Source organism: Harpia harpyja, chromosome 9 (assembly GCF_026419915.1).
Source record: "Harpia harpyja isolate bHarHar1 chromosome 9, bHarHar1 primary haplotype, whole genome shotgun sequence".
Taxonomy (NCBI): domain Eukaryota; kingdom Metazoa; phylum Chordata; class Aves; order Accipitriformes; family Accipitridae; genus Harpia; species Harpia harpyja.
In genome coordinates this window covers 4,475,295-4,501,104 of record NC_068948.1, presented here as the reverse complement: position 1 = coordinate 4,501,104, position 25,810 = coordinate 4,475,295, and the positions used below count along the sequence as shown (strand labels likewise).

Sequence of the window (25,810 nt, the reverse complement as noted above, 5' to 3'; positions counted from 1 at the left end):
TGCCAGGAGAAGATATGTGCTAATTAATCCAAAAGATTATACAGATTTGACTCCAATTGGCCGGCTGCCTTCAACCCCTGTCTCTTTTCCAGCCTGAAGTCTCCTCTGGATATGTAATTGTTCCATACCTGTGATCATCTTTCAGCATTTCTTGAGGGTGAACCATAGACTTCAATTTTAAAACCTTCCACATGAAGTACTATATAGACTATACATACACGTGGTTGTGCAGAATACTTACCGTAACTACTGATCCACAAGCAAAAATTGACAATCACTCTGAAGTTATTTCCTCAGGTTGGCCAGGATAGAGTTGGTTGTTCAAAGTCTCTCACTAGAAGTTTCCAATCCTCAGTCCTTAGCTCCTCAGTTGAGAATAAAGTATGATCAAATATAGTTGAGAATAAAGTAAGTATAATCAAATAATCTTCAGGTTTCTTTATACTTCTACAGTGTTTCCTAGTGAACATTCAGCAAGCTATCCAGAGAAGGTGGGGAAAAAAAAACCCCACAAACAAAACAACCCCAAACAACTTAGATTTTGGTTTACACCATATTGCCCCTGGTAGATGCACCAGAATGCCACCACCACAATTCAACGGGAACTCAACTTTTCCTTAGTGGTTTTGGGCACTGAAAAATTGCTGGACACATCTTCCTTGCAAGGCGATGATAGGATTTTTATTTTTTTAAAATCTCATCTGATCAAAATCAATAAGTTAACTTTAACCTGTTGATGTATGAGAAAACTGTTGACTAAATAGGGTGCCCCTTTTTTGGAACTATTCTTAAAAACATAATGAAGGCAACACGGCATCAGGGACTTGCCACTGCTAACGTGGTACCACTGCCACTGACGACCAGCTGCTGTATAAAAATGTGTTTGCTCCCAAGGGAATAACAGGCAGTGAACATACCCTGTCCTTTAACCATCAGTGTTGCAAAATCTACCATGAACAGAAGTTAAGTCAAGCCTTTCTCTGCTTGGAAGATATGTATAGTAGATTCCCATAACAGGTTACCAGCTTGGAGGATGGGATTTTCTTCTAATAATGTATACAAAAAAAGTTTATCCATTTACATAATTTCATTCTAGGAAAAAGGCTAATTGGACACTTAGAGCTTTCTTCACTTCTGTTTTCATACACGAGCAGGACCTCTATCACTTTCAATTCCTCTGTATAATTTTTTTCTTGAAACAGGACTGGAATTTGACCAGACACGGAATAAATCAGAAATTACAAAACACCATGAAATTCTGTTAAGATGGTCCTTCTGCTGTGGTGATACTGTTATCAAGGAGGGCTGTTAAATGAAGAAAGGTACATGCTCAAATACACAAGATATGATTTATTGAGAAAGTATATTTTATTGGGTGACAGGTCACACCTACCTCTTTATTAAAAACCTCTTTATCAACTTAAAAAAATTACCAGAGCCAAAGTATAATATACATATTTGGAAACTTCTCATCTGATGCCTAAGTATCAGTCTCTCTTATTCCCCTCTCCTATTTGAACACTTCCTTTTTGTTTATTATATTTTAGCAGACAAAAGTGCAAATATAATACTACATACCTGCTGCACTGAGAGATCCTGATTTTTCAACCACATTAATGCAAGGCTTTTCCATGCTCCAGCAAAGCAAGGGTTCAGTGACATTTTTAGTGGGTTTGAAAAAGGAAACTGCTAAGAGGTTTTACATGAGAGTTTTTGAGGGTGAAAAAGACAGATATTGTTGAAATAAAATTGTACATTACTGTTTTGCTAACATATTTGACCAAAAATTTACCTTCATTCAGTACTTCTTTCCAGGTACTTTGGTACTGAACAATCTATAGTAGTATTATGACAAAGAAGAGCAGCTCCTTTCCAAGTTTATAAAGGTTTATTATAATATAATAATATATTTATTATAATATATTTATTATAATATAATAATGGTACAGCTCAAGTATTTTCTGTTCAAGTTACCACTGAGTTGTAAATGATTTAGAGAATTTTACTCACCCTTTAATACATCCCTCCAAACCATTTGCACAAAACAGATGTCTAGAACTCGCAGTGACTCAATCACAGCCAATCAGGTTTTGAATATATGGCAATGTAAGCAAGACAACTGATAATCCAGATAACTTTGCATCGTATTTTGCTGAGTAAGTTTGTTTTACAAGGGACATTCTCATTTAAATATAGACACTGAAAAATATTACAACTCTTTATAGGTGAGGAACACTTGTTCTTAGTTTTTGTAATATTTTATTAAAGCTTGCTATTTTGCTGGAATTGAGACACCAAGGAAAGAACCTGCTCTGAGGCTTTAATTTGTTTAGTCCCCAGGTATGCTGCACTATTACTAGCTGTATCCTCTAAGAAATATCGGTAGTTTACCATCATGCCACAAGAAGCAGCAATGCCCCGAGGGCTTGTGTCCGCCATCCAGTTTATCCGCCACATCACAGAGCCATTCTGAAGATGAAAATTTGCTACTGGATTAAGAGCATAGCCACGATGTTTCTCTCCGTACAAATACCAGGCACAGAGTCTCATAAATGGTAAATGAAACACTTTAACTAATTTTTCTGATCTCACCCACTCATTGTTATTTAAGAGTTTCTTTAGTGTTTCAGTAGTAGAGTCTCCTGTGATCTCAGAGATTTCTTGCCATTCTGATTCTGTAAAAAGTTCATTTCTTTCCAGTTCTTTTGTTTGTGAGGAGAGGAGACCAACAAGCCATTTTGTGAATCCTGGGACAGGTGAAAGAGTAGAAAAAGCTTTTATCTGAGGAAGTTCTCTCTGCAGACAAAAGGAGAGAAAAAAAAATTAATGAGTTTTTTCATGATTGACAATGAGAAGTTTGAGTGAAAGAACAACTGATACCCTTTACTTGATGTCAAGCAAAGACTAGGGATTCTGAGAATTAACTGATACACATAGACAAAAAAGAAACAAAAAAATCACCCTGCCAGTAATAGGTGCACTTGAAGCACAAAGAAAATTTTAACCCTGAATTACAATCCACACACACAATCTATATAAAAGTACTTATGCAGTACTTACCAACACTACGTTCTGGTATATCGTTTTATAGGCAGAAATAAAAAAATACAATCGCATGCCATAAAGAAGTTATTCTGAGGAGTAATTTTTTTAAAAAATAAACATCCAAGTTTTCAAAACCTTTTAAATATAATTTATTTTTCATATGTAACTTTCTTTTTTTTTTTTTTTAAATCAAGGGCAGTTAATTATTTTAGTCTATTGTAAAATCAGGAGAGGTAAGATTTCTAGACTTTAGTGGACAGAAGTATTTCCTGAAGTTATAAAAGAGGTTCTTTATACAGGCCAGCTACTTTTCATGCTATTCCCAAACTATAAACTACATTGATAAAATAGCAAGATAAGAAATACATACTTGCAGTAAAAAAATTAATCACACAGTTTAATACTTGCTTTAACAAAATAAAACTTCTTGTCTACTCCTGCTAATTTATGAGTAAAAACTGTTAACTATGTAATCATGTAAACCGAAACATACATAAGGAAAACCATGTGTTAGTTTTGGGGCATGCCAATGTGAAGAACCGGGAAGGCTGTTAAACTCACTGTCACTTGGAATTAACAAAAATTACATCAGTCAACCCTGCTGAAGGAGTAGGGGGGCAAGGAACAGAGGGAAGACTGAGCTGAACTGAAACCACCACAGTGTTGTTTTAATTATTGTTCATATAGGAAGAAACAGTGAGAATCAAGACATTTATCAACATTACAGAAGCATCTTAATGTCAACAGAAAATTGCCTTTAAATGACTACAAAATGCATTTTTTTTCTACTTTGAGTGTTACCGAGATAACCATTAAAAAGTCATCATCGCTCAGATACTATCTTACACTAGCAAATGTTAATGGAACGCGTGCTGCTAGGTTGTTTGAATTGCACCTGCACTGCTGCATCCTCAGGTACCGCTGTGCTCCACGCAACGCTGCCATCTGCATTCTGTTTCAGGAGGATGCAGAAGCCAGGGAACGCAGGCCTGGCATACCTCTCTTACAGACTGGAGCCAAGCACCATTTCTAATAACTTTGATAACTGGAATAATATTCAGCTGGTTATTCACAACATCTTTTTCCTTCCCACACAGAGCTTCCCAAATAGCTTACTGCTGTTCTGCTGGCTTCTGGGACTACGATACACCAGCCAGCTCCAATCTACCACCTCTTCAGTTTTGTGACTTATAACTGCAAAAACTGGATAACCTCACTCACTCCCCTCATCTGAAGTTCTTTTGAGTGTTACACAGATACATAAGCCAAAGAATTCTTCTTTTGGGACCAGACAGGGACAGGAGAGGCAGACCAAGTTACAAAGAAACACCCCATTTCATCTCCTTAGAGAACTGGATAAAAGAAAAAAGCAATTTATTTTATAAAAACACTCATTTCTGTATCTTACTGAACAAAACAACCATTTTTGTAATCAGAGCACCCACGAGACCCTGACTGTGTCATATTCTCAACTGCTATAGCTACCATGGTCAGATAGTGCAATACCAGTAAAGCATTGATCTCCTGTGACTTTTTCAAGTCTCCACTAAAGGACATGATGATATTTTATTTTAAGAGTAATTCTGAAGCATAAGTCTGTAACAAGATCTATGAAATACAACTATCAGATTTCGTCGCATATGCATTTCATAAAAGAAAAAATATTCTTTGTAAATCTACGGAAAGAGTTGTCCATGGAAGGCAATTTCTGCTGCTATCTTAGCACCTCTTTGTACAATTTTACAGAATACAGCATTTATAAAACAAAATAGTTTATTAGGGTTGTGCTTTTACTGCGGATGATGGCTACAAGACGCATGGATACAGAAAATATGTTTTAATTAAAAGAATGTTTCTTGGAGTAGACAGTTCAGCCTTTTTATGAAAGTTTCCCCCGTGCTTTTGAAAAAGAGAGCAATGACCACAGTAAATTAAAAAAAAAATATTTGGGGGCAGAAAAAGGGCAAAAATGAGAACAGAGCAAAGCAACTCTACAGGCTTTAGAAATCCTTTCCTTCCCAGTGCCATGCTAAATACTTGCCCATGGATATAAAGACTATTTATCCACAAACCAATTCAAAATAACTTCTGAAATTTGAATACAGAATCAAATGCACTCACTAAACTTCCTTTGGTCACCTTTCATCTGCCTCCTTGTAGTGTTTCTCAGTCAAGGAGTATATTTCATCATGGCATGCGGAATCCACTTTTCTTTAAAGCAGCAGGATCTTTATTAGTGTGGTAGAGTTATACTCAGATGCCCCCTTGTCAGCCACACTTTCCTTGATTCAACACTAGCTCCCACCAAAGACAACACTACTTGCACAAAACCACAGAACCCCTGGAGAAGGAGGAGGGAGAAAGATGGCACAGAAGTGAATTTTTAAAGGCCACTGGAAAAATACTTCAAGATACTTCTTCCTGGAGAAAAAGCTGATAACTCTCAGTTTTGTCAAGATGGGAACGAGCAGCATCACTTGCTACCTTCATTTCTCCATCAGTGCACTGAAAGCTGACCAGTGGTGACTCTACTGTGACCAGCCGTAGCTTAGCTGCTGAGACAGTCTGCTGTTAAGTCATTTGAGTTTTTGCATGTCAGCTCTTATTGCGGCTAGATGAATTTCTGCCCAGAAGGGAGGGCCACAACTCCCTTCTGAAGATTCAATGACCCAGTGCTCTTCTGCCTGTCCACACAATAATGACGGATGACAACTCAGCAACTGTCTATGATGTGATAGACCTGCAAACAAACCTTAAGGTACAGAAACACAAACCTGTAATCTATAATGAGAAGTACCCTTTTCACGTCAGCATCCTTAAGCAGCAGCAAGTTTCCCCCAAAAGAGACTGGATTTCAAAATGGGGTTTCATTCTTCTAGGTCTTCATTCCTGTTGTGCTTTAAAGTTCCTCTTTAGTCCATAACACAGAGAACACAAGAGACAGGGATAAATTGGTAAAAGTTTTCAAATTAATGACCTATCATTGAGAAATCCTAGATGTGCTCCTAGAGGGATTACAGATGTTACTATTGTGCAGTGGGGGTGAAAAAGAAGAGAAAGAAAAAAAAAAAAGAGAAAGACAAAAAAAAAGAGAAAGGAGGAAAAAAAAAAAGAGAGAAAAAGGTTGTTAGAGGCTATTTTCCTCTAGGTAGGGATTCAAAGAATACAGGATGTGTTTCTTTTTGACCTGAAGATAGGACTACATTCCTTACAGGTTTTCCTTTTTTCTAACTGTATTACTCATCCTATAAAAGACAGTGCCTTTGAAAACATATTGCTTAGGTCTCTTTCATGAATTCTTCACAGATATTTGGGGCTAAAACCTGAGAGTGGAAGAAGGAAGATAATGCTGAAATTTGAGAAGCAGAAACTCTTCTTTCTGGTAAAACAAAAAACTGGTTGGACCAAGAGAAAAGGCTGCTTACCACAAAGTCAAGTCTGGAAGTCTTCTAAACCATCTCTGTTAAGCAAGCACAGTGTTTGAAAATACTATTTTGCTACTGAACAGAGCTAACAATCAGGGCTTTTCACAGAGGAGCTGAGCCATGCCCATTGCTTCCTAGGTTAACAATTCCAATCTCATCTCCCAGCTTGCAAAGCCAAGAGGGTACCTAAGCACCATCCACAATGACAGAAGCGAGAATGAATGACTTCTTCCCATATTTGTGTATTAACAATAACCACTGCAAAATTCCTAATTAAGTAACTGACATTTTGCTTCCTTGTGATGTTGACTGCACTTTGTTTATCATTCACTTTCAGGAGTGACCTGTTCACTAAGCCCAATGCAAGATATTTATCAGCAAGTTAGTAGCTCCTACTCTATTAATAAATACAAAATGGGAAATTGTGCATATTTTTTACTTCTTAGGACAGATAAGACATGGGAAAGTGACCCCATTTTGAAACTACAGTACAGACTACTACATATCTGATAAATGCTTGAGTTTAGGAGCTTATCTGAGGCGGCCATTTCTTGTAAAAAAATAAATAGATGCAGCGAAGTGTGCACATTTATGTTGCTTCTAAATTGATGTGCTAGTTTCTAAGGCTATTGGTGGAGATCCATTAATGTTTATTTTCTTGTCAGAAACCCATACACCATTAAGAAACAGCTGCTCATTTTGTTTTGGGGTAGATTTCTGGGTTTGGTTGTCTCTTAGGGTTTGGGTTTTTTTTTTTGTTGTTGCAGAAGAGTGCAGATTTCTCCTATTATCCATATCTCCTCTGAAACTGTCTTGCACTCTGAAAGCTGTAGTCCAAGGTCACATTTTTCATCAATGAAAGCAAAGCCTGTTTTGGAATTATGATCTCCCCAGGTCACCTAGATCAAATTAAGGTAGCAATTATCAACAGCCCAACCAGAAAGCTAAAATCTGCCACCAATTGTTAAGCATTCTATTGAGTCACATAGTAGCTATCAGTTTTCTCCCCCAAATGCCACAGGCTATAAAATTCTAAGCAGTTTTCTCAAAGGCTTCACCACAGTTATCTGTGTCTGTCATCTGCAGACCAAATTGCTATGATGTACCTTCTGTGGAGCTACAGACCATTTAGAGTGGCTATAAACACATTCTGAATTAAATGTTTGTCTAATGAGAAATCTATCTGTCTATGCATTCACCAGCACCTACCAGCTTGCTAGAAATGCATCTGCCTGCTTTTTTCCAGCACCCTATTTGGGGTTTCTTTGTTTTCTTACTAGTTGTCTGAAATTGTTTCAAAATGCAATTCATTTCTGGGAACAACACAAGCTTAAATTTAAGAAATACATGAGATTATTTCTGTTGTCTGCTCCCTGCTTTATATACATTAATATAAACAAGAGACTACACAGAATACATAGGTAGCCTATTCTCAGATTTGTACAGGCAGACCTGGGACCAAAGTGGTATCAGTGGACTAATGAATTCATCCCACTGCTTACCCAAAATAATCCAAACAGGATATGCTCAGATAACAATAGAAGCCTGTTTACAAAACCCTTCTATATTATTTGTGTAGCAAACTTTTGTCAAGCAACTACCAAAAAAAGAAAAATCTCCTATTTAGAGCAGCACACTTTCTCCCAGGATGCCCTTTGTATGCAACACAAGCTACACCCCTAAGGTCCTATTCTGATCTCCATTATATCCCCCCCCTTTACCCAATTATGTTACAATACCTGTGGCAAATGCCAAATCATAATGTCTAAGTAGAGATTAAGGAGTCAAACTGCTAACTGTGCACATATAAAGAGATGAAACTGAGGACCCATTTCTGTGACTCAACTTCGTACGTCCTCCATCTGCTTAAATTAGTAAAAGACTCAAAAGCAGGGGCCATTAACTTCTATGCAGTGCCTCAAACTAACAGTGCTTAACATTGAGGGTTGTAATCTTCACCAGAGCCTCTACTGCTGCAGTTTTCCTAACAGTCCTAATAAAAACCCATTTGCAAGAAATACTTTCATGAAGGAATCTGTACTTGGCATTCTCTGAAGGTGAGAACTGCTACCCTACACATGTTCATGTCTAGCAGTGCATGTGATCAGTTCAGGCAAATTAGCAAGAAGATTTATAAAAAATTAAGCTCTGTCTTAATTGTCCCTTAATGAGATTTTAAGGAATCTGGTACTAACTGAATTTATAGACATAACTTTATAGTGTAGATACCTGCTAGATCAATGTTTCAGTACAGTTTTTTAAAATCTTGCCAAATAAAGGCTTCAATGGTGGAAAAAAAGAGTGGCTATTAGCCTATTTCTAACTTAGTGCATGTCTTTTTCTGATCTAATGATATACATTCATGACAGGTCCAATTTGGAGTTTTCCTTATGAAGAATGACAGCTGAGAATTCAGTTTTGAGGTTACAATGGCGCTTACAAGTAGAAGTGTCAGAGCAGGTTAAGTTAAGGCAAACTCAGATAAAGGATTTTTACTAGAGGATAAAAAAAGTTTTAAAGAGTTTGCAGTGCCTTGGGAGAATACGAATCAAATAACGTTCTGCAGATCAAACATACGTCCACAAAAGTTAACTCAAACAAATGGCAAGTTATAAAACTGTATTAATCATCAACAATTCAAATATAATGAAAAACAAAATCCTCAACCCCTTCAAATGGTCTCTTCCCAAAGCATTTTATTACCAGTTAAGTTAAAGCGAGTCTCAACTTATGTAACCTGGAACACTTGGTGATTTAGCAGCACTTTAAATAAAGATTTATTGCACAGCCATACAAAGGTTGTATAAAAAAATCCTCTTCCTATCAGAGACCTCAACTATCCATTTTTACGAAGGCTGCTGGAAGCCTGCTTAATGAGATGTAATTTTTGACCCAAGATTTTTTTGCTGAGGCTATACTGTTTCAGCTACTGTCACCAAGTCAACTCAGCACTACTGCTATACCATTTGTCCCTTTTAAAGTAAGTGACTATAATGCTGCTCCAAAGAATTATGTCCAATCTGAACACAGACAACCTTGGGAAGTCCTTTGCTTATACCTGACCAGAGAGAAAGAGAACACATGTACAATTAATGTACTGAAGTAGGACTTCCAGAATTTTGGGAGACAGGTAAAACAGGGTAAAACAGGCTGCCAAGAGCATTACTCATCATATGCCCTGCCTTTGCCCTGAAAAATCTAACTTTGTAGAAATGTCACAGTGTAAGTATTCTGAAGCTGAAATACTGTGCTGGTTTTGGCTAGGATAGAGTTAGTTTTCTTCACAGTAGCTAGTATGGGGCTATGGTTTGGATTTGTGCTGAAAATCTTGTTGATAATACAGAGATGTTTTCATTATTGCTGAGCAGTGCTCACACAGAGCCAAGGCCTTTTCTTTTTCTCACCCCACCCCACCAGCAAGTAGGCTGGGGGTGCACAAGAAGTTGGGAGGGGACACAGCTGGGACAGCTGACCCAAACTGACCCAAGGAATATTCCAGACCATATGACGTCATGCTCAGCATATAAAGCTGGGGGAAGAAGAAGGAAGGGGGGGACATTCGGAGTGATGGCGTTTGTCTTCCCAAGTAACCATTAGGTGTGATGGAGTCCTGCTTTCCTGGAGATGGCTGAACACCTGCCTGCCCATGTGAAGTGGGGAATGAATTCCTTGTTTTGCTTTGCTTGCGTGCACAGCTTTTGCTTTACCTATTAAACTGTCTTTATCTCAGCCCACGAGTTTTCTCACTTCCACTCTTCTGATTCCCTCCCCCATCCCAACCAGGGGGAACAAATGAGCGGCTGTGTGGTACTTAGTTGCTGGCTAGGGTTAAACCACTACAAATACACAGGGCTTCTCTCCACTGAAACGTAAAGACCCCTGAGATGGAAGTCACAACATTTACAACAGAAGCTGAATGAGCAGGCATTACGGAAGTGCATCAAATAATTCTGATAACAACAGTATGATGACTCAGGGTCACTTCACAGATGCAAAATATGTAATGGGAGATGGCTCTTGCAGAATTCAAGACAACAAATTCAAGAACAATACTTTGGAATGGAAAGGAAGAAAGCGTGAAGGAGTGGGAAGAAAGTGGGAAGAAGAGAAAAGAAATAAATATTAACAACATCAAAGAGTGGAAGAAAAACTATTCGAGAACTACATCCAACATGGCTAAACACTCCTGGATTATCCTTTACATCTTTTTTAGCCCTACAATGGTACCCCAACAAGGTTTATCAACAAGAAAAGGAATGGTGTATACAATACATGGAGGTTGTTGTACCTTTAATATATATAGACAGATATAGAATAAATACACATAGGTAGTTCAAGTTTTGCTACGACTCCACAGTCAACTAAGTGCGTGTCCAATTCACCATATAAAACCTTACTAATAACAGCACATTTTTCGTAACATCTTAAAGCAGTGCATGAAATTTAAGTAGGGAGGAAGACCTCCATCTTTGGCACTGTATGGAAAGCACTTAGCTGTCAATATCAAATAAGTTATTTAAGCTTGAGTCAATAATTTTATGATTAGAATGTATTTAAAGGCATCTCAGCCAAGTGTTTCCTATTCATCGTGTATCTGATGAACACCAAAGGGCTGGATTTTACAACATTGAAACATAGAAACTTTATTGTAAGTATAAATAAGAAACACATTCTTCTGTTGGACACATCAAATTTTAGAAATTGCACATAGGTTATCTAAGTATGGTAGGTCTATTTTCCTTCATAACTCACTCATAACTTTTCTAGTGTTGTAAGCAATTTAGTGATGGACAAATATGTTGTCAATAGGATTATTTTATGAGAGCAACTCAATTATCCAGAAATTATTTTTCAGATGTGGAAGCAGATAACTGCATGAATTTATTCCAATTTCCCCTCAGTCAAGATCAGACAGATGGCACAGCCTAATTATACCTGGACTACTGCACTTTAGACAATTAATCTAAAAGCCATTCCGAAAGCAACAAGCAAGAAAACTCAGCCAAAATATCCATTAAAAATAAAATAAAATAAAAAACTTCAGGGCAGCCAGCTATGATTCAGTAGTTGACTAATCAATCATTTTGTAGTAGTAAGAAATTTGGTGCATCCAATTTTAAGTTATTTTTGCAAGTAGAACTGAAGTTCTAAATCACAGACAATTCTCATCGTTACTAATCCAGATGTTGGAACAATGAATATAAACACAAGTATCGATCATTACTTTTAAGTGGGAGCTTTGTTAATAATTTAAGTAGCAAAGACTACTAAATAAAATAATGTACTTAACACAGGAATGTGACTGTCTCTTTCACACCACTCCGTGTATAAATTAATGAATTGTCATTCCTTTCTCCAGTTGCTTGGAAGAAGGTTCTACAAGAAGAAGTCCTAAAACTATCAACAATAATCCCATAGCATGCAATGATATTATATAAATTCATAGAACTGACTTGCATAAAGCAACTGATTCCTGTGTCTTTCAAATGTTAAAGACATCTTCTTTACTATACTGCAAGAAATGCTCGGGCAAAGAAATTTATTTTTTTTTTTTTTAAATTGACATATTCAAGGCAAGCATGCAAACTGCATACATAACCAGTGGCAATTCAATATAACAAACAACAAAATGAATTAATTAATGTAAAGGAATTATCTTTGTTACTGGAGCAGCCGTAAGATTTTGAAAAAGGAACAGCCAGGTACATTCAAGAGAGAAAATGTTGATCAGGGGCCTGGAAGGGAGCCTGTTAGCATGCATTAACAATGCCCTACCCACTCAACTGAGAGACAGTAGTGAATTATATAATACACTACACTGCAAAATACAGCTATATTAAAGGTAGCTTCAACAGAACTGTACTAATTTGACTTTCATGCAACCTATACACATGATTAGGCAAACACAAACACTTCATGCAGTACATGACAACTATGTAATACTATCTACATCTGGCAGACATTAACCAATAGCAGAAAATGGTCTTCCAACTTTTTGCACATCTTCAAAGGTTGAACTGGTAAGAAGCTACGAGTGTAAGGGAAGACCTAGCAGCTCCTTGCCTTGAGCAATGACACAAAATGGAACCTAAAACAGCAATGTAAGGGGAGCACATTTGCCAAACAGCATTTTAAGTACACCCTGCCACACCTACCTGCAGCTCTTTTACAACCCGCTTGATGAGGTAAGTCCCAAGTTCCACACCTTGCAGTCCCTGCTGAGTCAAACTGATTGAGTAGAAAATTGCTGTTGTAATTTTGTCTGTATCTTCTGTTTCTAAAGGCGGCACTTCTTTCACTATGGCCTGGGAAAATAAGAATAAAGAAAAAGTAGTAGTTATTATCACCATTATGGGGGAGGTGGCCTTTCTTTTTAACTTTCAAAAGTGTTAGCACTTTTCCCCACTGTTTTTATTCACTACCCCCTGTGAAAAATAACAAAATCTAATCAAAAAGTAGAAAGAAGAGCTGCTTATCCATTAGCAAGTACAGGAAATAATTGTAACGTGGTTTACAATTTTCAGAAGTAATCACAACCACTTTCAAGTTTTAATCTCATTTGCTATCTTTTCTTATATATTTCTTATCTTTTCTTTTTCTTCTTGCACTTGAGCAAAACCCCAGAATTTCAACTTACATAATACAGGTGATATACAGATATCCCTGCAATTTTTAAGTGCCAGTTCTCTCATCTCTTAAAAAAATGAAAAACACAAATATTCCCAAATTATAAGGAATTACAGATTTTAAAATAAGTACATTGCAATTCGAGCACTTTGCTGTGCGCTAAATGCATCAGTGACTGTACCTGGATGCTGCTGGAGATATCACTGGTTAGTGCAACATGCAAGACTATCAACGGTTCTCCTGGGATTGCACAGTGAGAAAAAAAGTAGCATCTTCTATATGACCCAACTCGACGCTTCATATCAACCCAGTTTCTAACAGGATGCACAGCTTCAGAACTCAATGAGAAAATAAAAAGGGTAAAATTATTTTTTTTTTTTTCATTTAAAAATAGAGGTCAGCTGCCAACCCTACAAGCTCAGTACTTTTCCCATTGGTGTCAGTGACAAAACTCTCCAATCAAAAAAGGAGAATCAGGCTGCAAGTGAAAAAAATAAAATTAATCAACAAACTGTGACAAAACAGATAGTAAAGGCACACTGCATAGCCGCTCTTTCTAGTTTTCTTTGGGATATACTTATTACATATCTGAGATTTCACTTGCATTTTCTGTTCAGTATCGGATATCCGATTCAGATGACTAAGTCATTGAATGAGTCTGAACACACCTCTAAGGAATTAGTTTTCCCAAGCTACAAAGTAGTTTCTTAGCACTCACACGGCCATGTCTTCAACCAATCATTCAAAATACATTTCCTCTATTGCATATTGAAAGTCTAGTGTGTTTGCCAAAATACCTTGAAGATTAAGTAAAATATTACTCATTATTTTTATTTTGAAAATTTAGCTTATACAAGATCTCTTTTCTTTGCCTTATCAACATTTAAGTCATGTACTTTCAGAATTCTCTGGAGATTTCTTTTTTTCCAAGCTTTTTATATGACAAAATGCCACACAACATAACCTTGATTCAGTCATCTTCAACTTCATCACTACAACTTTGAATTTGACAGAAATTCAGAAATAAATGTTGTAGATTTTAAGGAATGTTTATAAAAAAACAAGGTGCTCTCTTCATGTATAGTTTACAAGTGATTTCTGTGCATCTCACCAGTTCCAGCCAGGAAAGGGAGCCTCACTACCTTAGAAGTAAAACATGCTCTTGAGTGTTGGGCACCCCATGCTGCATCAGACTTAAATACTTATTCCCCACCCACACTGCTGGTGTCGACTGAGGGGAGAAGAAGGTGGCAGTGGTGATGGAGGCAGCAGCAGCACCTGTAGGAGGAAAGGGAGTGCAAGAAGGCAGTGCTGGAAGAATCTGGGTTTGTAGGAAAAGTAACAGCAGCAGCTCTGGGAATGTGGGAAGATAACTGAGAAGGTTGGGAGAAGAGACAGCAGTCTACGAGTGCAGTATGTGAGCTAAAGGGTCAAATTATGGGACAAATGATCCCCTTTACCATTTACTTAATTCAGGTTTTAAAATGTGTTTTTTAGTGTGTTAAATGCAACTATTCTTTAATTATACTTTGCCTATGGTTCAGTATTGAAAAGCATCTTGAAAATAGTGGATCTGTGCAGTCATATGCATTTCATCACCTTTTCATCAATGAGCGTTAGCAACTTTGAGCACTTACTCACTAATTTTCTGAAGTACTTCACAAGGTGATTGCCAAGTGACCCGTTCCAAGTTCAGGAATCCTGTCGAGAACCACTCTGAAAGCATGTTCTTTAGAACTCCATTCATTTCCTGCAAACAGAAGAAAGATGGACTTATCTGCTAAATATGCTAGGTGGAACATACAAATGTGAGTGAAGATAACCTTGATCATTTCAAACTACAACACTAGGAAGTTCAAGGAAACTAACGCATCTGTTTGAGAAGATTAACCACTTAATAGTACAGCTTTCCTCACACAGGACTAAAACAATAAAAATGTTTCAAGATACTGTCTATAGTAAACTGCAGACAAGCAAATGGAAGATAATGCAAAACAATGTAGATGAAAAGCAGACAATAAGTAGAAGTATTTGAGCAGTCTTGACAATAAGGCCACTGCTGCATAGGTGCTCAGACTTAAATACCATGAAAAAAAATTATGGGAAATTTGATGAAAATAAGGACTTGAATTTCACTATAGCTTTCTACATCTGAATCTCTTCTGACCATTCAGCAGTTCATGCCTTAGGAAGACTATTAGTACTAGCTTATTGATATAAGAAAGCAACTCACCAAATTAAAATTTTCCAGGTCCTTACCATATTTTATTAGTCATCTCTACTATATTAAACATTTTTTCTATTGCTCTTTATGAGAAAGATACAGAACAGCTATTTACTCCTGTACATTCTGCACCATGATTAACACATGGAACTTTCTACTTTTGACAGATCTCCAAGGCACATAACATATCTACTGAAGGTAACTGGAACCCATACAGGCATGTTTCAGCATCAGTAAACTACAAAAATGCTTCAGTTTGGACTTTAGCGTGGATTGTACAACTCGGCACAGGAGCTGCACATGCCCACTCAGGATAAAAATTAGAAAATTAGTGTCTTTCAACAGGATGCAGATAGGCTTTCTAGAATTTTTCTTCTCTATAAGTATGAAAATTTTTGAGCCAGAAAAACAAAAGCAGCAGCATATGACTACTGAGCTCAAAAATCACAACAGATTTGGAACAGTACAATACAGAATTAAAGCCAGCTATAATATCAAATACGTCCAGAAATATTCATTGTAATAATGAATTTTATATTCCCTACTAATTTCCTGATGCCTATATTAAAGATTTTCCTGTCTAAAATTCTTTGAGTTTAGAAAGTATTCTTGAACTCAGCACAGCATGAATATCCCTTAAAGAGATTCTAGAGCTTATTTTTCTTTCTTACATTTGCTTTGTACATGGGTCACAGTGTGATACCAGCACTAACTTACCAACAGCTTGATCAGAAACATAGGCTTACCTGAAACTAACTTAATAACCATTTATTTAAAAACAAAAACTCTCCACCTTCTATTCAGACCTGTATTAAATAGCCACTGCTGTACATAAAATAGACAAAAATTATGCTGCAAGGGACTTTAGCTTGCTACATTTAAGCAAAACAACAGAAAAAAAGATATAAATCTATCCAGAAAACACTTAATACTTAAAACATTTGTCCAAAAGTCAGATGTAGTCTCAGGACTGTCATAAAAAGGCAAAAATATTTCCTATTGTAACCTAACAAAGATGAAAGTTGTAGAGGCACTTGTCAAGAGACATACATCAAAGAAGGGTCCTGTTGGCCAAAGTAACTGCCAGAAGTATTCCAAGATTGAAAAAAAAGGGCAGTTTTATTCTTTAATTCACCATACTAGTAAAACTAAAATTTTGAAACTCTGACTATGCTTGCAGCCAACTGAGATCAGATACTTCAATCTACACCAATCCACCCAAATTTAGAATTAAATTATCTCCTCCCATAACAACTCCTAGAGTAAAGTTGATGGTAATGACCACAGTCATGGAGTTTGCAAGGTAAATTCATAACAAATCCTGGCTCTTTTCCATACCTAAAGCGCAGAGTTAAATTTTCCTTCAGTTTCCATTTTTCCTAAGTACTCCTACACTTACTAAGTTGTGCTAGTGAAATATATAGGCAGGTTTTTGTTTGGCATCTATCTTTGTTTATGCAGAAATGGCTACTATAGAAATGTTCTAGAAGAAAACAGCCACTCATCTACATAGAACAATTCTGTCATGTGTGAAAATTTTATGCTATCTTTCTATATTTTTTCAGTAGCATCCTCTAATATATAAGAAAAGAGCAGCTTACTTATTGAAGCATAAATTGACATATCCTTCAAATAGTGAAAATGTCAATTGCATCATTCCAAATACAGGGAGTATCCATGAACTCTCCCGTGAGGTCAACTCTCCCAAGATTTGTAAATTATTTTTTTGTTGGTCTTTCTCAGTAGAGCTCTCTTTCAGTTATATAATAAACACTGCTGAAAGTCTTCGGCCAAATTGTACTTGCACCTGCACTTGTACTACAAGGCTGAACAAAGCCTGCATATGCTAGTAAAAAAAAAGGTTTTAAATTAATATGAAACTGAAATAATAATAATAATAAAAATCCACCTTAAGTACGTTTATAGGGTAAGCAATCTCCACTGGAAAACAATGGAAGACACATAATGCATGGCACCAGCATAAACAGAAACCTCTGAAAAAAATACACATATGTGACTATCTGAAAAACAAGTACCACTGAAGAACTGAGAGAAATAAAGGATCACATTAAATGAAATCCACCCCAGGAATGGACAGTCTTCACAATTTTTCACTGATGCTTTGACTAAAATTTTCCTGCCTTCTCTGTCTCAGGGTAACACTATCCTACACAACAGTAGCTGGGGGAGGGGGAAGAAGTAACATAAGAGATGACATTAAAAAGGATGAGATTAGGTATGTCAAAACTTTGCAGCTAGGATAGTTAAGAGGGACATAAGCAGTACACCTTCCCCTGCCTAATAAATGGATCTATTGCACATTTATAGCAAGTCTGACGACTTGGGGGGCTTACCAGACACGTATGTTAAACCTGTGCTGCCTTACTACCTCAAAAAAGCAAACTATTTCTGTAATATGACATTACTGTGAAAAATGCATAACTACCGTTGGCTCAGGGCATCTCAACACTTGATGCACTCTGACAATACATCAGTCAAGTGTATTTAGAGTAACTGTAATCTATACTGGCAAAACTGGTTTTGCTGAGGCTTCTGGGCTAGTGAATTAAAGAGAAAGCAGCAGGTAAAACAAGCTGTACCAAGGAGCCCAGAACTGTTGGCATAACCGCGTCTACAAAAAGGGCTCTTTCTGGCACAGCTAAGTCATGCAGGAATTGCAACTCCTGGGCATTACAACTGAGCAGGTACTGGCCTGCAACCTCAACAAGGCTTGCATCAGCAACAGTTTTATTGGGAAAAGCTGAATTTTAGTTCAAGTACTCTCTCATACACAGATTGGTCTGTCTTTTTTTTTTCCTCCCCCAATACATTTTTCCTCTTGGACTGTAGAGGTCTAAGTGTCCTAAACAAGTATGTTCTGACTGTTTTGCTTATTCTGGCTTTAAGGTACTTCCCTTGTGAATCCTTTTCTGCACAGCTCTGAAGTTTTTAGAAAATAACCATAAATCATTTTGGTCAAATATCCCCTGGTGTAGTGAAAGTCTCCAAATATTTCAGGATTGTTTGTTTTCTTTTCTTTTGTAAGGGCACACTGTAAACCAGAAAAATAAGCTCGAATTGTCAGATCTGGGGTCAAACTAACAGATTCCTATGGCTCTCTTGTCATCCATCTGCTTTTTGGAACACCATTTCAAGCCACAGTCTAGCAGCTAGGAGGGAAAACTGCTGACGGCTGCACTCCTTGCTACTCATTATTTTGAACACACTGCTCTGCATCTATTGGCAGTAACATGGCTCATATGGCAACGAGTGACTTGGGAGAAAGCCAGTGATACTACACAGAAACTGGTAAAAGTGGAAAACATAGGAATGGCGCATTTTGCTTCTTTGAAGTACCTACACGTTTAGCAAGCATGCTCCATACGATGGGACATAATGATGCCCAATTGAACCGAAGGCTACTTTTGAAGATGCAGAATGCTTCATAGAGCTACTTTAGGTCCAAGATACAGCTGTATAAAAGCAGTGCAATTGTCACCAAAGAAGAAAGTGAAGCAGATGTGCTTTCAGTAATGACTTTGGAAGAAAGAAATATTGTTCACGGGGAATTACAACTCAATTCAAATAATCTGTCAGTCGTAAATAATAATGCTTTATAATACAACAGGGCACCATACAGGCCAAAGAATTAGCATAGTTCCAGCTGGAAGTGACCTACAACAATAATCTAGTCCAACTGCAGTTGTGTATGTTGACAAAATTTCTTAGTGCAGAAAGACATAAAACACTTTATACTATCCAAAGCTGTGTTTGATTCGAGTCATCTGTGCAAAATTCTGAGTTGTGTTTAATATCATAGTATACGCTAAGTTTCTGAAAGGCTTGACTTCAACAATGACAGTCTAAAGTTAGGTTCTCTTATTTCGTAAATTTAGTGGCAATTCTTAGTTTCATTTCAGAGGCCTTTCTAGTCATAAAATTACATCTCCAACATTTCATTAAAAAGAAAAAAAAGCACACATTTATTATTCAGCATCCCAACTTTAAATTTTAGCAACAAGACATACTCAAATTAGTATTTAAAATTACCAGCTATACTTCAGTTTCTATTAGCTGAGTATAATAAATTGTGATTATTTTTTTTTTTTCATTCCATGTTCTTGCTACAGGACAGCAAATTACAGGCTTTTTCAACTTCACATCAGGTCCCTATTTATTGGGCAACAAATGGGAAAACTCTTATGAAAAACTTAAATTAATTTTTTTTATGAAGAAAAACTGCCTCTCCAATGAGGGAACTATTTCAATTTCCCTCTCAAACTACTAAAAAATAAAATACCCCTTACAATGAAAATTCATACGCAGATATGTACAGATAAACATAATATGAAACAGCATTAAGTAACACTGCATGCATATCAAACAGATGCCTCAGTTATTCTTAGTTGCTGGTTAGATATCTGACAGGGCTACAACAGGAGTATTCTGCCAGCCCCACAAGAGTCAAGTTTTTCTATGGCTTTGGAATGTTTGAAGTTTTTAACCTGATATGCTTCATTTGGGCATAATGACTTATAGACCTACTCTGATATTCCCAAGTGTTTAAAGGTGTCTTTGGTTTTGGTTTAGGGGTTTTTTTTTTTATAAATTAGCTTCAAAATATACATACAGGATACCCCTGGTGAGATACTGAAAAATATACCCATCAGCAAAACAGGATTCAACAGTGACACAAATAAAAGGGGATTGGTTTTCTGATTTTTTATTGCTAATAGTAACTAGTGCAGTGGTGATGGTAGTGCTGAAAACTTCCCCGGCTCTTGTATTTTATATTGTTTTATGCCTTATTCCTAAAAAAGCCCCACATTTTTATTTCACTCCCCCCCCCCCATTTTTGCCCATTTAGACAATGAGTAAAGTGTGCACAAGCATTTTCAAGTGACTTAATCACCTGTATATGTTATTTTACTGTAATCTGTTGAATAAACACAAAATAGAAATGCTTCATCAACCAATATCTAAAAGTCCAAGCTGCTTCTGTGTTGGTATGTTTTGAGGAAATAGAACAATATTTTATATTTACAACACAGCAGTGGGTAATTCTTGTTTCAATAGGTCTTTCAAAATGCAAAGTAAAAACTAAGGACTGTCTAAGAAATATTTTAGACAGTTTGGGCAAAACCAAAATCCCAGTAGGCCATATAATGCATTCTATAATTTCACTCCAGCATCAGGAAGATCCATTTAATTTTATTTCCACATTTCCTTGTCAGTGCAGATACAAACACACAAAAGTTATAAAATCCTTGTTCCACATTTGTCTTTATGTATGTTAGAATTTAAATCATATCTACAATAGTGAAATGGCTATACAGGACTTTTGATAGGTAAATACCAAACACTTTTTTCATAGAAAAACCTTTAACTTTCATTTGTTTCTCTAGTTAAGGGCTTCTTAGCTCTTTAAAGCAAACTCTTTCAATATTCAGGTTCTCCATATAGCCACTGTTTCACCTGAGTGAACAGATATTCTAACTCATTGATGGATCCTCATCAATGAGACCACAGTTCTTTCAAGGCAGTACAACTGGGTGAAATAAATACATCCTTCTGTGGAGGTATGTAGGCAAGACATCTATCACCACAAATATTTTCCCTCCCCAAAAAGCCATGTACAGCCTACACACAAAATATTCTCCCTTAAAACCTGTTCTACCATTTCCAATTCCTCTACTAAAATTTAAAACCATTTTCCCCAATTATACAAAGGTCAGTGTTCAAATCTGTGACAAAGCTTTAAGAAAAAAAATAATTCAAGGAAAAGTCCAACTTTAGGTGCTTACTGTCTTTAGAATTGGCTGCTATGAGGGGAAAAATACCCAAAACAATTATGGTATTTCTTTTTTTCTAGTAGACCAATATAAAAACAACAAGATTACAGTTACACTCCAACTACTGCTTAATTATGGAAGCAGTTTATTTATAAATCAATTTGACAAAAATGCTATCTTTTTCATGATCTTTTGCCAGCAACTTGAACCTTGCACTGACTTTTTCTAAATCATATGGAAAGATGAAGAATATTTTAAAAGCAATAGTTGAATGATTTGCTACCTGAAATAATAATGTTGTGAATTTTTCACCAGAATCCATATTTCAAATGCTGAAACTGAATAAGCAAGCAAAATGTAAAAAAATCTCAAAAGGAAAATGCTGGCACAGAAAAAGAAGTACTGCAGGTGAGAGGGTTCTGAACAGGAAGAGGAAGAACTACACTCAGGAAACAGATTTTCAGCAAATTTCACTCTGTGCATTGCAAGAGCTCATCAGAAATTCAACCCGTTTATAAAGACAGTGGAAAACATGCATGTCCTTTGGTGGAAGGAAGGAACAGAACACATGAAAAGAACATAAGAGAGAGAGGAAAAAAATACAAACAGCATCATGGAAAATAATTACGCCCAGCTTTACTGTAATTTAACTTTTCAAACAACGTATTATGTGCCAGTATCATTTTTTTGAAATGGTTGTCTTAACATTATCCATGAGGCTTAAGATAGTAATAATTGATTCATATATTTAATAGAAAAGAAAACCCACCTCTGGGACAGATTATGAAGAAAAATTTCTCTTCACCGTATGTCCTCCACGTATTTTTGGTGGACTCTTTGGAAAAAAATGCTGTATAGCTTCAAAAATACAGTTTACCACTAAATTTTTGCCATCTGATTATCAAGAAACTTGTGTCAAGAGTATTCATCATCTTTCACACATCCACAGACAGACATTTACTATGTCATAACAACTTGTCACTGAGGATACCTATAATTTTTCTGTCTTGCTCTAGGTGATGATTCTGCCTTCTAATAACTAACTTAAATATAAACTAAACTTTATTTGCAGCATGTTCCTTCTCTTTGCACAATCCGTCATTTTAAGTATTTCCAATGTGCTGTTCAGGGTTTATGTTCAAGATCTACAGAATTCTTCCAGGAAGGTAGTCACCATTCTTCTCAATTTCTTATAAGTCGGCTTTTTAAACCCAATTTGCCTTACATTAGATCCTGACAGCCAGGGCACTATGACTTCTGATTTAATGGACACTGCTAAAATAGTTCGGCAACTTCAGCTTTCAGAATCTTTCTAATAATGAGACACATTTTGGAGTGCAGTGCAACTAGGCACATGTCACACAGTACATAAAATCAGACTAAGTTAGCCATTCGCATTTCTTCATTTACTTTAAACATCAATTCAATTTAAGAGGTGATTTATGAGAGACAACTGAGGGCACTATGAAGATGTGTATACTTGGGAGTAACTGAAGACAATACTGCACCAGTTTGCGGCGCATCATCTATTTTGTTAATGATTCAGGAACAGTGAAACCAATGGAGAAACAATCACCTGGTAATTTGCAACTTCTTGTTTTAAAATAATACGTTAAGGAATTCAAGCAGACAAGAATTCATCATATGTAATAGTGAATCCTGACATGTTAACATCCATCCCAAGTTCCAGAGCTTTTCTATACCTTTTTTCGTCTCTTTCCTGTAGTTAGGGAAACCAGCAAAGAACCATTCTGAAATTGTCCACTATACAATCCCCAAATATATGTTGTATCATGAGAACAGTTCTCTACTCAAGACTCAAATTCTTTATTAAAAAGAAAAAAAACCTTTTAACGACCCCCCTGCCCCGCCCCCCAAATCTATAACCTGAATATTCTACCATATAGTTTTCTATGTTCTTGACATTTAGCCTCAGAACAGGTACTACAGTATCTCACACCTATGGCTTAAGGTACCAAATCAAATACACATGCCCTCACACCACTTCCTCGCAAACCACTTGCACCAGCTAGTGATCAGCTCCATTGCAGAGACTGTCAAGACTTCCTGCAGGTTGGTACTCCCTTAGGTGCTTGTATTCTGACGCTTACTTGCAACAGAAGCAAATAGATTTTAAAGGCCGAGCAAGACACTTATCTCAGAAGCAAGACATAACACCTTTCCCAGACAGACACGCTAGCAAGAACACTGTCAGGGCACATAGTTCTAGGTCTTGGTTGCTGTGGAAAACAGGTGAGCATGACCTAAATGAAACTCCAAACTGAAAAGAAACAGTATCCAGAGTAAATTCTTACAGCCAATACGGTTACAAACAAAAACCAATGCAAACCAGTTCAAGCTTAATCTTTCCTCACTTATGTGCTGTTTATCACCAACTCGCATTTTTAGAATGTATCACATTTGAAAAATAAAACTGATCAACAAGTGCAAAAAAGACTACAAGAACAGATATGCAGAACTAAGCCCAGTCATACGATGAACCCAAACATTTAAAAAATATTTTGAGAAGACATAACAGAATGCTTACGACAGCTCTTTTATTGAAGCTTTAGTTTTGTAGACAGTATTTTCCTACTTTCAAATGGGTTTAGTATGTTTCTGAACATACTGTATTATTTGATGCATGTACATTCAGCTGTTTTACACATTTCTAGCCTGCTAATTTCGCAAATTCAGTCTGCTTTTACTTAAGATGATCCAACTGGATGTGGAATCTTACCAAGGCTGTTGCTACTTCAGTTATGTGATGACCCTGTTAACTGACAGCACTGACATCAAAACATCCTTTTCTTGTCAAACTTAATTTGGATCTCAATGTTGACAAACAAGTTATGGTCAGTGCATCTGACCAACTTGCCGTCTTTCTTCACTGCCTTCCAGGAAGTCCTGTCACCTCCTGCCACTGTCATCTGCTACATCATTCCTTCCTCCACAACCATGTCACCTCGCTGCACCATGTAGCCACTGGGGATGTTCCACCTCACCTCTTTTCTATACAATACTGAGCTAAGTCATGACAACTCCTTTCTCCTGTTGATACTCTTCATCACTAGCACGACACGGCTGCTACGTCACTTGTGGCCCTATATCGGACTCAGGAGTCACACCACTACACGTCACTCCTGCAGTGAGCTCCCGACGCAGCTTGGCAGCCCCAACATCGGCTGCATTATGCCACGCTGCGTCAGTGTGGCAATTCCTCCGCTGGCCTAATGCCAGCCCTTCACAGCCCGCAGCCCAGCCTCCCTCTCCCACTTCACTGTGGAAAGCCCGTTGCTTCACACCATGGGCCGCTCCCTTCCTGAGATGTCAGCAAAGCTATCTCCCATTGCTGCCATGGCCTGTGGGAAGGGATTCACTCATGATCCACTGTGGAGACCCCGACAGCAAATGAGGTTCATGGGACGCTCTCCAGCCCAACGTGGAGGGGCTCCACGAGCAGCAAGCCCCAAATCGCATCCCCTCGGAGCCACCCACCCCCAGCCCAGCCCTCACCTTGACATGAGGCCCGTCCACCGCCTTGGTCGCCAGCCCCTCCACCAGGTCGCCCCTCAGCTCCACCAGGAAGCGCAGCCCGCCCTCCAGGCGGCCCAAGTGCTGGAAGAGACCCCGGTACTGGGGGTTGAGGTAGTAGCGGAGCCGGTCCTCGGCCTGCAGCAGGGCCCCCAGCTCCCTCTGCTGCTCCCGGGCCTGCAGCACCTTGGCGCTGAACTCCGCCACCCGGCCGTGGTCCACGCCGAAATCGCGGGCCAAGCGGGTGAGGAGCTCGGCCCTGGGCTGCCCGGCCCCCAGGGCGCGGTAGTAGCGCACGAACTCCGCGCCGCGCAGCTCCGCCGGGGGCGGCGCCTTCTCCTTGGTCTCGTAGGGCGGCAGCGGCGGCACGGAGCGACTCAGCAGCTCCTCCATGCCCGCCACGGAGGCGGTGCTGGAGCCCGCCGGGCCCCGGCGCAGGCCGGCCGCCACCGAGACGCGACGCAACCCCCGCGGCGCCGCCCAGGGCCCACGCAGGAGGGGCCGCGGGCTCAGACACGGGCCCAGGCGGCTCATTCCGCCCCTCACCTCTTGCGACAGCCCCGCAACACCCTCCACCAGGGCCAGGCCGCAGCACCGCCTTCGGGGCCGCGGCGGGCGGGCTGATTGGCTGGCAGCACGGACTGCCAGCGCTCCTCGCCAATCGAAAGCGAGGAGAGTGTGGCGGGGTTAGGGGGGGTATCGGCCGCCATCTTGAGCGTGGCGCGCAGCGAACGGGTCCCTGTGCCGCCTGCCGGGGTGGCCGCTGCGGCCGGAGGCGTTCCCGGCGCTTCTTCATGGCTCCCTGAGTGCCTAGCCTTCACTGTACAACCCGTTGGCCCCTGTATCTTTCTCACCTGTCGCTCCCATTTTTCCCCTACACACCACTGTTTCCCCTCACAGCTCACCTGCACCTGAGGGAGAGGCCTGAGGTGAGAGTGGGGTAAGGCCGTGGCCCTGAGAGAGTTCGGATGGCATCAAAGACAGCAGTGGCGTTCAAAAAGGTTTGTCCCCACAGTCTTAGGAGGTCGGCAGGTTTGGGGTCCTGGAAGCCAGCCAGCTGTCAGTTTGAGCAGCTGAGCAGCGAGGGTACAGGGGTTACTGCACAGTCCCCAGAAAACCAGGCCACGCCTGCTGGCATCTGATTGCTCTGAAGTAAGTGCAGG

General features: G+C 38.6%; 1 protein-coding gene across 1 annotated transcript; it reads right to left on the bottom strand.

Annotated features, from left to right (window-relative positions):
- Positions 1 to 1,335: 1,335 nt before the first annotated feature.
- MLYCD (malonyl-CoA decarboxylase) lies at positions 1,336 to 25,529 on the bottom strand. Its single transcript, XM_052796334.1, is given in 7 exon segments — positions 1,336 to 2,796; positions 12,626 to 12,775; positions 13,279 to 13,435; positions 14,735 to 14,847; positions 24,630 to 25,317; positions 25,319 to 25,445; positions 25,448 to 25,529. Coding segments are annotated over 7 exon segments (1,836 nt in total). The 5' UTR covers positions 25,515 to 25,529; the 3' UTR covers positions 1,336 to 2,262.
- Between the last annotated feature and the right edge of the window lie 281 nt (positions 25,530 to 25,810).